General features: G+C 43.6%; 1 protein-coding gene across 1 annotated transcript in view; it reads left to right on the top strand.

Moving 5' to 3' along the window:
- Positions 1 to 12,661, top strand: part of DDX52 (DExD-box helicase 52) — a gene marked incomplete in the record, with an annotated part of 916,355 nt that overhangs the window by 584,229 nt on the left and 319,465 nt on the right. Inside the window, 1 exon segment of the mRNA XM_044054582.1 lies at positions 5,067 to 5,138. Within this exon segment, the coding sequence (XP_043910517.1) occupies positions 5,067 to 5,138 (72 nt within the window).

Here is a 12,661-nt window from a genome sequence, read left to right as displayed (position 1 = left end):
AAGACATGGTACATAACATTCAGCAGGTCAGTAATCATTCCTTAAAATGCGGCTATGATGCACTGGAGGCTTCCTTTAGATCAGCTATGACTGGTACAGTGATCAGAAGGCATGCATGGTTAAAAGAGCAGTCCTTACCAGACCATGTAAAATCAAAGCTCCTAGATGCTCCCATGGATAAGCACAATTTGTTTGGCTCCCCTGCACAGCAAGTGTTGAAGAAGGTGGAAGAGAAAGCAAAATCTGTCCAGACAGTCAAGGATTTCTTACAGGTCCAGCCACCAAGGTTTAGTAAGAACTGGCCTTCCAAGAATTGGTCCTTTCCAGACACCTCCAGAGCACAGAGAGGCAGGAATAGGCGCCCAAGAGGCAGAGGTCAATCCAGAGGTGTCTACAGGGGACGTCAGTGGCAGCCTAACAACCAGCGAAGTACTGCCACAGATCCAGCCACTACCACTTCCACAGGACAATCACAGTGACTTGGCTCTGAAACCGCCTACCAGGGAACAACTAGAAGCACCCTTAGGTGGAAAGCTAGCCTTATTTTCAGTAAACTGGCATTACATTACAGGAGACAAATGGGTTTTACAGACAATAGACAAAGGTTACAGGTTTCACTTCCATACTCTACCAAGGAAGAGAGGAATGCCAAACCTACCTCCAAATCAAAAGACAAACGCTCTACTACAAATAGACCACTTAATAAGGATGAGAGCTATAGAAAAGGTACCGTCTATGGAAAAAGGGCAAGGATTTTACTCCAGACTTTTCCTGGTGCCAAGAAAAGAAAACCAATGGAGACCTATTCTCGACCTGTCCGCTCTGAACACATATCTCATTGTTCCAAAATTCAAGATGCTGACCCTACAGCAGCTTCTTCCCATGCTGGGCAAGGAGTCTTGGCTGGTGACTCTGGATCTCAAGGAGGCATACCTGCACGTCCCCATACGACCAAATTGCAGAAGATACCTCAGATTTCTTGCAGGATCAGAGCATTATCAATTCTCAGCATTGCCTTTTGGCTTATCTACTGCGCCCAGAGTATTCACGAAATGCCTGGCATCAGTAATTGCTCATTGCAGGCTTCAGGGAATTCAAATTTATCCATACCTGGACGACTGCCTGTTACAAGCGGACAGCAAAGACAAATTAACAAAAGATTTGAAAAAGGTTGTTCACCTGCTACAAGCCCTGGGATACACAGTCAACACAAAAAAAGTCAAGGCTGATACCATCCCAAAGGATAACCTTCCTGGGTGCAGAACTGGACACATTAAACCAGATGGCATTCCTCACAGCAGAAAAACATAAGCAGCTACCACTCTATTTCATGGCATTAACCTAGAACCAGCTTACAGCAAGGAAAATCCTGCAAGCCTTGGGTTACATGGCATCCTGCATAATATTAATTCCACATGCCAGACTACATATGAGGAAGTTACAATGGTACCCAAGGAATTTATGGTCTCAGCACAAGCACAGCCTAGAAACCCAAATTCCAATAATTCCATGCCTGAAACAAGAATTCCAGTGGTGGGCCCAGGCCTGTCAATTGAACAAAGGACTGCCCTTCCACAGGCCTCAACCAAGCCAGACAATCACCACGGACGCCTCAGACCTCGGTTGGGGGGCACACATGGTGGACAAGTGCATACAAGGCTTATGGACTCAAGACCAGATGAACCTACACATAAACCAAAAAGAGATGCTGGCAGTAAAACAAGCAATTCAGACTTTCAGACCATTTCTTCAACAGGGTCATTTGCTGATAAGGACGGACAACACCACAGTTATGTGGTATATCAACAAACAGGGAGGCACACACTCATATCCTCTGTGCCGGATGGCAATGGACCTCTGGAATGTGGCCCTGAGCCTCAACATTCAGCTCCAAGCCATATTTGTGCCAGGAAAAGAAAATATACTGGCAGACATCTTAAGCAGGACCACCACGGATGCCCACGAATGGATGCTGCATCCAGACATCTTCAGAACCATCACAAGGAAATGGGGACAACCAGAAATAGACCTGTTCGCATCCCCACACAACCACCAATTGGAAAAATTCTGCACAAGGACATACCACCCACTTGCTTGGAAGGTGGACTCCCTATCCTTCAGTTGGGAAAACCTGACAGCATATGCATTCCCACCTCTTCCTTTGATGCACAAAGTGCTACTGAAGCTCAAAGAGGACCACCCGAGGATCATCTTGATTGCTCCAGATTGGCCGAGGCAACATTGGTACCAGCTTCTGAGGAGTATGTCCCGGAAACACGCATGGCCTCTACCTCTACTGCCTCTACTGCTAACACAGAACAAATTCAAAATTCTGCATCCAAACTTGAAAACACTGCAGCTAACTGCTTGGAACATTACATAAGGAAAAATAACCCAGATTTATCTCAAAGGGTTAAAGACATTATCTTGGAGGCTCGCAGACCCTCAACAAGGAAAACTTATTCAGCAAAATGGAAAAGATATCTCATTTGGAGTGCAACAAAAGGAGTGGAGGCATCTTTGCCAAACATAGCTAACATCCTGGAATACTTAGCAGAGCTTTTCCACAATGGTCTGTCATACTCCTCCATTAAGATTCATGCATCAGCAATTTCAGCAGAATACAACATGGATCCTCCAGTCTTTTCTCAACCTCTACTCAGGCAGTTCCTCAGAGGAATTAAAAATGTAAAGCCACCAAGGAAACCACCATTGCCTACTTGGGACTTGAACTTTGTGTTAGAAAAATTGACACTACCCCCCTTTTGAACCAGCAGCAACAGCAAAATTACAGTACTTATCTTGGAAAACTGCATTCCTGCTTGCAATCACTTCAGCTAGAAGGGTTTCTGAATTACAGGCATTAATGGCAGTACAGCCCTTCCTTATCTACCATCAGGATAGAGTGTCCTTGAGAACTAATCCTACCTTTATGCCAAAGGTGGTCTCCAGGGTTTCATTAAACCAAGCAATACACCTACCAGCATTCTACCCCAACCCGCAGAACAGGGGGGAAAGACTGTTGCATACCTTGGATGTACACAGACAATTGCGCTACTACCTGGACAGAACCAAGAACAATAGAAAAACTGACCAACTTCTGGTAGCATATGCAACAGGAATGGAAGGAAAAGCAATTTCAAAACAGACAATCTCAAAATGGATAGGAAATTGCATTAGATTCTGTTACTCTTTTCATGGAAAGGCAACTCCAGAAAACATCAGACCTCACTCCACAAGGGCTACAGTCACTACTACAGCTTTCTTACGAGGAGTGCCTACCAAAGACATTTTAGAGGCTGCTACTTGGAGCTCCGTGCATACATTTGCCAAGCATTATAATCTGCCTTTATACTCCAGATCCCAAGCAGGTTTTGCCACTGCTGTTTTGCAAGGGATCTTAACTACACCATAAAACTCTTAGTGCCTCCTTAGTGCCTCCTCCCCCAGTTTGGCTATGGTATTCTACCCATTTGTTAGGACTGCAGATGCATCCTTGAAGGACATAGTACAGTTTTGTACCTACCATAAATGTAGATGTCCGAGAGGTATGCATCTGCAGTCAGGATTACCCACCCTCCTTCCCCTCTGTGGTACTCCTAGGGTATTTGCCCATCTTGTAGCTAGCTGGGGGAATCTATTATGGTGTATTTGTTTGTATATATGTATATACATGTTTATTTCTATTTTGCTCTCTATTGTTTGGAAACATTTGCATTTATCCAAATTTAGCCTTCCTAGAGGGCACCTGGCATCTGGGGCAAGAAACACTGAGGAAAATGGCGTCGGCTGATGCCTTTATACCCGAAGAACTGCAGCTATGACGTCGGGTGAAGTGCGACATCAGCCGAGGCCAGACCCAGACTTTGGAATCCGGCCGACCGAAGGGCTGCCTGAGGCCAGGACAACCCATTTGTTAGGACTGCAGATGCATACCTCTCGGACATCTACATTTATGGTAGGTACAAAACTGTACTTTCTGTAAAACAGAAGTGGAAACAGTAGCACATCTTGTTGTTGGGTGTGATACACTAATGGCAGAGGACGTGCATACTGAAAGTCATAACAATGCAACAAGACTGTTGCATTAGGGATTGTGAAAACATTGCAATATTAAAGTAGGTGAGACGCATTAGAAACATGAGCCACAAAGCACTATAGAAAATTAAGTTTATATCACATGGGACCCACCCATTACCAACAATTCAAAAAATAGATGCGAGAAAACCAGATATAGCAGCCCATGAAAAGAAGACAAAGTAGCATTGATCATTTAAGTTGCTACACCCAGTGTTTTACAGTTTCTTGTGTAAAGAGAGGCACAAAGTCATTTGAAATACCAGGATTTGCAGGTAGAAAGGAGGGCAGTGTAAAAGGATACCCAGACATTAGTAATAGTAGGAGCAATGGGTGTCAGACCGTCCTTAGATATGCTACCAATTACATGCAACTCCAAGTGAATTGCAGGAGTGATCAGTTTTGAGCACATTGTGGGTGCTGCAGAGAGCACTGCTTGCTAAAATCAAAGATTAAAACAGTACTAATTTCACAAACTTTAATCATACTTTGATTTAGGAATGGGGTCCATTCCCATCATGATATTAGAAACCCAAAGACTTGGAGAAATTAAATGAGGCAACACAGTTAAGGTATATGTGAAGTTCCTATTAAGAAATGTTAATATAAACTTCCATTAAACCAAGGCATGAAGCTGAGAATATTGTACAGTATTTTGCCATAAACTGCTGCAAAACATAGTCATGTATCTTCAATTACAGTAAATGATTGCATTCTTTTAAGTTTTGTGAAACACTGAAACTGCTGGTGTGGCATAAACATAAGTAACGTAGACGGAATGTCTGAATTGTTGTTGCTAGACAATATTTTTTGTCCTTAAATGAATGGGTTCAACTAGTTTTATTAAACAAGTTTACAGCATGTTTTCTTCGTTCTCTAAAATATATTGGGTTTATTTTAAATAAAGTATAGCAAAAATAACTTTTTGCCAAATATCTTTCATTAAAGAATTAAAAAGTCATTCTGGTAATATGCATTTTTTTATCTAGCATTGCAAATGTTATCAAGCAAGCTGGTTGTCCAGTGCCAGATTATATGATGACCTTACACAGACTGCAAAGGTGAGAAATATTTGTGTACTTTTGTATGTGCTTGAAAATGTTCTTGGGTTGTGCTGGCTTGACAACACCGTAAATGTATTGTACATCACCGAGGGTGAAGATGTATTAATGTGTTTGGCTGAATTAGATGTTTGTAGGATGACAGGTGGTGGAATTGGTTGAGTTCAGGGTTTGTTATGTGGTGGAATAGTCATGTGGTTTCATCAAATTTAAGGTAAGTGTTTGGGGAGTAATGAGAACTTCTGGCATTAAGAGTAGGTAAGTGTGTGTGCTCGCATTCGTGGGTTACTGATGCAGTATGGGTTGAGGAGGGGGAATAGTTGTTGGTTTTATTGGTTAGCGATGTGTTTGACTTGTATAGGTGTGTGTGTCTACTGTAATGGTACTGTTAGGGAGAGAGTATTTAAAACTGTTATGTAGGGCTGGGATTAGCACACTAGTAAGGTGGTATGGGGGGTAGCCCCTTCCCCCTTTGTAATATGTGCTAATCCCAACCTCAATCCTGCACATTATGGTACTAAACACTTTCCATACTATTATTAAGAGAAATGTCTGCAAGTTAGTTAGTTATCTTTTCAGTGTAACAGATTGAGAAAGAGCATAGTTCTCCTTTTCTCGGTTTAGTGACATGATAAATGGGGTTTTCAATGAAAGGTAAATTAATTTTTTTTATATTCTGTATGTTCAAGCAACTTGTGTTGTATATACATATATATGTATTGTACTGGTCTACGTAATACCATCAAAATTCCACTTCATCGAACTTTAGAAACATGAGACGACTTTGCCGAAAACAAACTTTATCGAACGTTCATATCACTGGTGTTTTACTCTGGGAAAGAAGACGCATGGCCACTGTGGCAAAATAAACAGACCAAAGCATATCAAACCCACGTAAGTGGGGGGCTTTGCCCCCACACCCCCCTAACAAAATATACCAACTCCGAGATCGCACTCTAATGGGAAAAAGAGCATGTTTCCCCATGGTGGCCAAGTGTTTCTTTTCCCGGAGTAAAACTCGGGTGATCTGAACGTTCAGTAAATTCCATTTTCAGCAACATCTTCTCATGGTTCTAAAGTTCAGTGAAGTGGAATTTCGACAATGTCATGTAGACCCATATTATTCATATGTGTATACATGTATATATGTAGCTATACATGTATGTGTGTGTACAGATATATGTATATTATGCATGTGTACTAAAAAAACAAAACCAAATATCAACATCAATAAAAAAGATTGGTGAGAAAAAATTGACATGTCTGTATACATTTTCTGACACACAAGCCCCCCCACTCCCCCTGCTACTTATATGATGTTCTTTGTGTTTCACTGTTGGCAGTCATCACATTTGGGTTATCTGCCTGCAGGTAGCCCTCAGACTGCCTGAATAACAGAGTCTTCGGATTTGTGCTTCGGATGCTGTCTCCTCTTCCATGATGTCAGGGGTATAAAACATGCAGCCGACGCCATTACATCGGTCTTTCTTGAGATGCAGTGCCCGAAGCAGAAGCAATTCCAAGTGTCGGTCAGCCATCTCCTGAAATTTTCATTTTCGAGTTTAAGATCCGAAGTCTTCAAAAAAGATAAGTACCCCGTTGAGGATTCTTTTTTTTGCTCCAACCGATGTCAAAAGTTAACAATTGTCTTATCTGTGGAAAGCAAAAACCTCATAGAGATTTTCATTCATACTGCATCCCCTGTTTAGGCCCAGACCACAACGTCCCTCGCTGTTGGTTTTGTGCCTTGTTCAACTCCCGAACTATTCGTCGTCGGGCTATCTTTGCAGTCAGTTACTTTCGTACTTGGTCTCAGTACTGCGAAATGGCTTCGTTAAGCCGTCCGACTACCGAGCTTCCGAAAAAATGTAAGGATAAAGACAGAGACAGACCGCATAGATCCAAAACTGCTGACGACGCTTCCGTTGAGCTAGTTGCCAGTCCACCGGTACTCAGTGAGGTGCTTTCGCAGCTCCTGATACCCACTACTTCAGATTCGCAGGCCTCTACTGAGACCCATTCGGAGTCCGGTATGCTGCGAGATGTTTCTTCGACTATGGAACCTGCGGATGTCTCTACCTTGGATGGGTCCAGAGCCACTGTGCAGGCACCAGCGTCTGAGGGTGTATTCAGGCCTACAGGCTGCATTTTAAACAGATGCCATTGTTTTTTTCCAGGCCTAAAACTCGCACCACGCCTAGAAAACTGATGACCAAACCGCAGGCTCAGGCCCATATGCCTAAAAAACAAATGCTTAGAATGGCTGAAGACATTATTACCTTAATTAGGGGTAGTCAGCCTTCCCCCTCTAAGAGACCTAGAACTGATTTTCTTTCTGATTTTTCTGACCAAGAATCTGATCATGTTCATCGTGTTACACTGCTACAGTCATTACACTTGGGTTATCCTGCTGTCAGGCGGTTCCCCAGTCGGCCTGAGTTCCAAAGTCTTGGTCCGGCGTCAGTTGCTGTCACCTCCTCCCTGACATCAGTGTGGCAGGGGTATATAAGATGCAGCCGACGCCATTTTCTTCAGTTTTTCTTGCCGCGCGGTGCCCAAAGCAAAAGCAGTTCGCAAGTGCCTGTCGGACGTCTCCTGAGATTTTCTTTCCGAATCCAGAATCAAAGTCTTCTACAAAGCTAAGTACCCCATTGGGGAAACTTTTTCTTGCCTCAGACCGATGTCAGTAAAAGTTAATAAGTGTATTTCTTGTGGGAAGCAAATACCTCATAAGGATTTCCATTCTTATTGTATCCCATGCCTAGGCCCAGACCACGACGTCACTGGTTGTCGGTTTTGTGCTAGGTTTAACAAACACACTATTAAACGTCGGTTTGATTTTGCCCGACATTATTTTGTTAGAAAATTCAATTATACCATGTCATCGGAACTTCGACGACTGGAATACATAAAAAATGCAAAGACAAGGATAGGCATCCGAGGCCCAAAACTGACGACGAAGCCTCTTCTAGGCCAGTCGCCGGTTTTCAGCGAGGCGCCTTCGCAGCCCCTGACAACTGCTTCTGTAGAACCACAGGCCGCCTCTGACTCCCATGTGGAGATGGCTGGGCCTTCGGATGCACAAGTTATTCAGCCTACCAAAGCTTAACCCTTCAAAGGGATCCGGAGTAGCTGAGCTGCCCGTAGCTTCAGAAGGTGTTTTCAGACCTACTCAGTTAAGCATTAAAACCCTCTGCTAAGTCTAAACCAGCTTTAAAATCAAAGAAACAAATACAGCATTCTCCATCACAGGCCTCCATGCCTAAGAAACAAATGCTGAAAATGGCCGAAGACCTAATCACTCTGATCAGGGGGTCCCATCCCCCTCCTGATAAAAGGCCTAGACAGGATGCAGACTATGACTTATCCGACCAGGTGTCCATCTCTTCAGATTCATCCTCCGACCTATGATATTCTTTACCCCCTTATGAGGATTCTGATGCTGAGGAGTCAATTCCATCAGCCTCTCCGCCTGAGGACTACTCCTTTGGGGAAACCTTGTATACCATGAGGGAGCATTTCCATTGGGAAGGCCAGGATTACTCAGAATCCAAGAAAAGGCTCAGAGACTTCCTTTTATTACCTCAACACAGACTCCTTGCTATTCCACCAGTGTTAGATATTGTAGATGATGTGTATACTGAATCCAGCCTAAATCCTGATTCCTTACCTCCATCCCCAGTTAAACCTGACAGGTACTACAGAGTCCCTGACTCTCACAAATTTCTGTACAAAAGCCCTGTTGCTGACCCTGAAACTATTTCCCAGGGACCCAAGGGGGTTAAGACCTCATCAGCCAAGAATCCAGTTCCCTCTGACAGAGATTCCAAAGCATTAGATGGAGAAAGAAAATATATACGTCTGCAACTTTAGCAATGAGAGCCTTAAATTGCCAGTTTCACATGCTAAAATATCAGCAATTTCTGCTGTCTCAGTTGAAACAAAAAATGCTTCCAGATTCAGATCCCACTACTTTTAGAAATGCAGGATTTATTGCATGCAGGTGAACAGGTGGGAGAACATACTTTGCAATGTGGTTTTGACTCTTTAGAGGCCTCCTGTAGAGCAGCCATTACAGGCTCTGTCATTAGAAGACATGCTTGGTTAAAAGAACATACGTTACCAGACCATGTTAAAGCAAAATTATTGGCTGCACCTTTGCAGCAGGATGCGTTATTTGGAGTTAAGGCAAAAGAGGTATTAAAGAAAATGGAGGATAAGGCAAAATCTATGCAAACGGTGAAAGATTTCTTACAGGTTCAGTCTCCTAGATTTAGGAGAAATTGGCCAACTAAGAATTGGTCCTTTCCAGTTACAGACAGACCTCAAAGGGGTAATACAGACGTCCAAGAGGCAGAGGTCAACCACAAGGTCCTTACAGGCCTCAACAATGGATTGCATCAGGCCAGAAAGAAGGGGAAGACTGGCCCCAACCATATAAAAAGTAGCTCCAATGACTTCCCGCTACAGCTGCCAAACATCTCTCTTGGCAGCCCCCTTGGGAGGAAAACTCACAATTGGCATATGATCACCAAAGACAAATGGGTTCTCAACATTGTATCTCAAGGTTACAGGTTCCACTTTCACACTCTGCCAAGGTTAAAAGGAATGCCAAATCTGCCACCAAATCAATGGGCAGAGGCTCAAAAACAAATTACAGCACTCATGGATATGAGAGCTATTCAAAAGGTACCACCACAGGAACAAGGACAAGGATTTTACTCGACTCTTTCTAGTTCCCAGGAAGGACAAAGCCTGGAGGCCCATTCTGGATCTTTCTTCTCTAAACACTTATGAAATTCAAAATGTTGACACTACAGCAGCTTCTTCCCATGCTGGGCAAGAAAGCTTGGTTCGTGACATTGGACCTCAAGGAGGCATACCTGCATGTCCCTATCAGAAAAAACTGCAGAAGATACTTCAGATTCAAAGCTGGTTCAATGCATTATCAATTCTCTGCACTGCCCTTTGGCTTATCTACTGCACCCAAGGTCTTCACAGAGTGCCTGGCACCAGTAATTGCATTTTGCAGACAGAAAGGAATTCAAATTTATCCGTACCTGGACGACTGCCTGATTCAAGCAGAGAGCAAGGACATTCTTCTAAAGCATCTGTCATTTGTAAAAAAGTTATTAAGTTGCCTGGGGTACACAGTAAACGAAAAGAAATCAAAGCTAGTGCCCTCACAAGAGATTATATTCCTGGGTGCCAGCTTGAACACAAAGGCCCAGATGGCTTATCTCACGCCAGACAAGCAAGGACAACTGACTCAATACTTTCAATTGATGGCAACAAAGACTCAACTTCCTGCAAGAAAAATTCTGCAGGCCTTGGGTTACATGGCATCTTGCATACTACTAATTCCATATGCCAGACTGCATATGAGGAAATTACAATGGTACCTAAAGAATGTATGGTCTCAACACTGTCAAAGTTTGGAAACAGTTATGCCACTAATTCCTTGCCTTCAACAAGAGTTTCAATGGTGAGCTCAAGCTTCTCACCTCAACAAGGGAGAGCCTTTTACTCAACCCACGGCCAGGCAAACACTGACAACAGATGCATCGGATTACGCCTGGGGAGCACACATGGCAGGCAACTGTATTCAGGGCAACTGGCCCGTAGAACAAAGGCATCTTCACATCAGTCAAAAAGAGATGCTAGCTGTACAAAATGCACTTATAGCTTTCAAGGACCTGCTGCATCCAGGACAACTACTACTAAAGACAGACAACACTACAGTTATGTGGTACATAAACAAGCAAGGGGGCACTCACTCCTACCCCCCCTCTGCAGGCAAGCCATGACCTGTGGAACACAGCTCTAAACTATCAATTTCATCTGCAAGCACAATTCCTGCCAGGAGAGAAAAACACACTGGCAGACGACTTAAGCAGAAACATCATGGATCTCCACGAATGGGAATTGAATCCACAGATATTCAGAATGATAACACAGAAATGGTGGAGCCCAGACATAGATCTGTTTGCATCCCCAATGAACTGCCAGCTACAGAAATTCCGCACAAGGAGTTACCATCCACAAGCATGGAAAGTGGATGCCCTCTCATTCAGCTGGAAAAACCTACACATATATGCTTTCCCACCACTACCTCTCCTGCCAAAGGTACTCATAAAAGCCAGGCAAGAGCGAAAGATGATCCTGATTGCACCAGAGTGGCCACGCCAGCACTGGTACCCAATCTTAAAGAACTTAGCACAAGGACCACCCTGGATTTTGCCTCAAATCCCACATCTGCTGACTCAGCACAGCAATTAGATACTACACAGCCAGCTAAACACCTTAAACCTAGCTGCATGGAAGATTCCTTAGTCAAGCATGCAATGCCACTCTCCATAGCTGTTATGGATGTCATTCTGGAGGCCAGAAGGCCCAGTACCAGGAAAGCCTATTCGGATAAATGGAAGAGATTCTGTGCCTGGAACCAAGCACACAGCCTTGACCCTCATGTTCCAAACATTCCTCAGATACTACAATATTTAACTGAGATGCTGGACAAAGGACTCTCCTTCTCATCCATCAAGATCCACGCCTCTGCCATCTCTGCTCATTACAACACGGATTCACCAATTTTCTCTAATCCTTTGCTAAGACAGTACCTCAGAGGGGCTAAAAACATAAGACTGCCCCATAGAGCACCTACTCCAACTTGGGACCTCAACTTTGTTTTGGAAAAATTGACTTTACCTCCTTTTGAGCCAGCTAACACAGCAGAATTAAAATATATCTCTTGGAAAACTGCTCAACTCCAGGCAATGACATCAGCACGAAGAGTTTCAGAATTACAGGCACTAATGGCAGTGGAACCTTTCCTCATTTTCCACCAGGACAGGGAGTCTTTAAGAACTAACCCTACATTTATGCCAAAGGTGGTATCCAGTGTGGCTCTAAACCAAACTATTCATTTGCCAACTTTTTATCCAAAACCACAGAATAAAGGGGAGAGACTACTGCATTCCTTGGACATTCACAGGCAGTTACGCTTCTACTTGGACAAAACCAAAGCTTTCAGGAAATCTGAGCAATTATTGGTAGCATATGCTGCAGGAGCACAGGGAAAAGCCATTTCAAAACAGACTATTTCAAAATGGATAGGACATTGTATACGTTTCTGCTATACACACCATGGGAAACCTGTTCTTAGCAGCATTAGATCTCATTCCACTAGGGCAACAGCCACTTCAACTGTCTATCTCAGAGGAGTACCTACCAAGGATATTTTGGAAGCAGCAACTTGGAGTTCTGTGCATACCTTCACCAAGCATTACCATCTGCCTCTATACTGTAAATCCAGAGATGGCTTTGCCACTGCAGTTCTGCAGGGCCTTATAGCCACCCCCAATGCCTTATAGAACCAGCCACTCAGCCTCAGATTTGGGATTCTACCCAAGTGCAATGACTGCAGCAGTGTAACACGATGAACATAGTACAGTTTTGTACCTACCATAAATGTAGATATTCGAGTGTATACACTGCTGCAGTCCAGGTTACCCTCCCTCCTT

The sequence above is a fragment of the Protopterus annectens genome, chromosome 13.part0 (genome assembly GCF_019279795.1).
Source record: "Protopterus annectens isolate FY-2018-M chromosome 13.part0, PAN1.0, whole genome shotgun sequence".
In the NCBI taxonomy this organism is placed as follows: domain Eukaryota; kingdom Metazoa; phylum Chordata; order Ceratodontiformes; family Protopteridae; genus Protopterus; species Protopterus annectens.
Note: the sequence above shows the minus strand (reverse complement) of the source record. Positions and strands in the feature narration are given on the sequence as shown.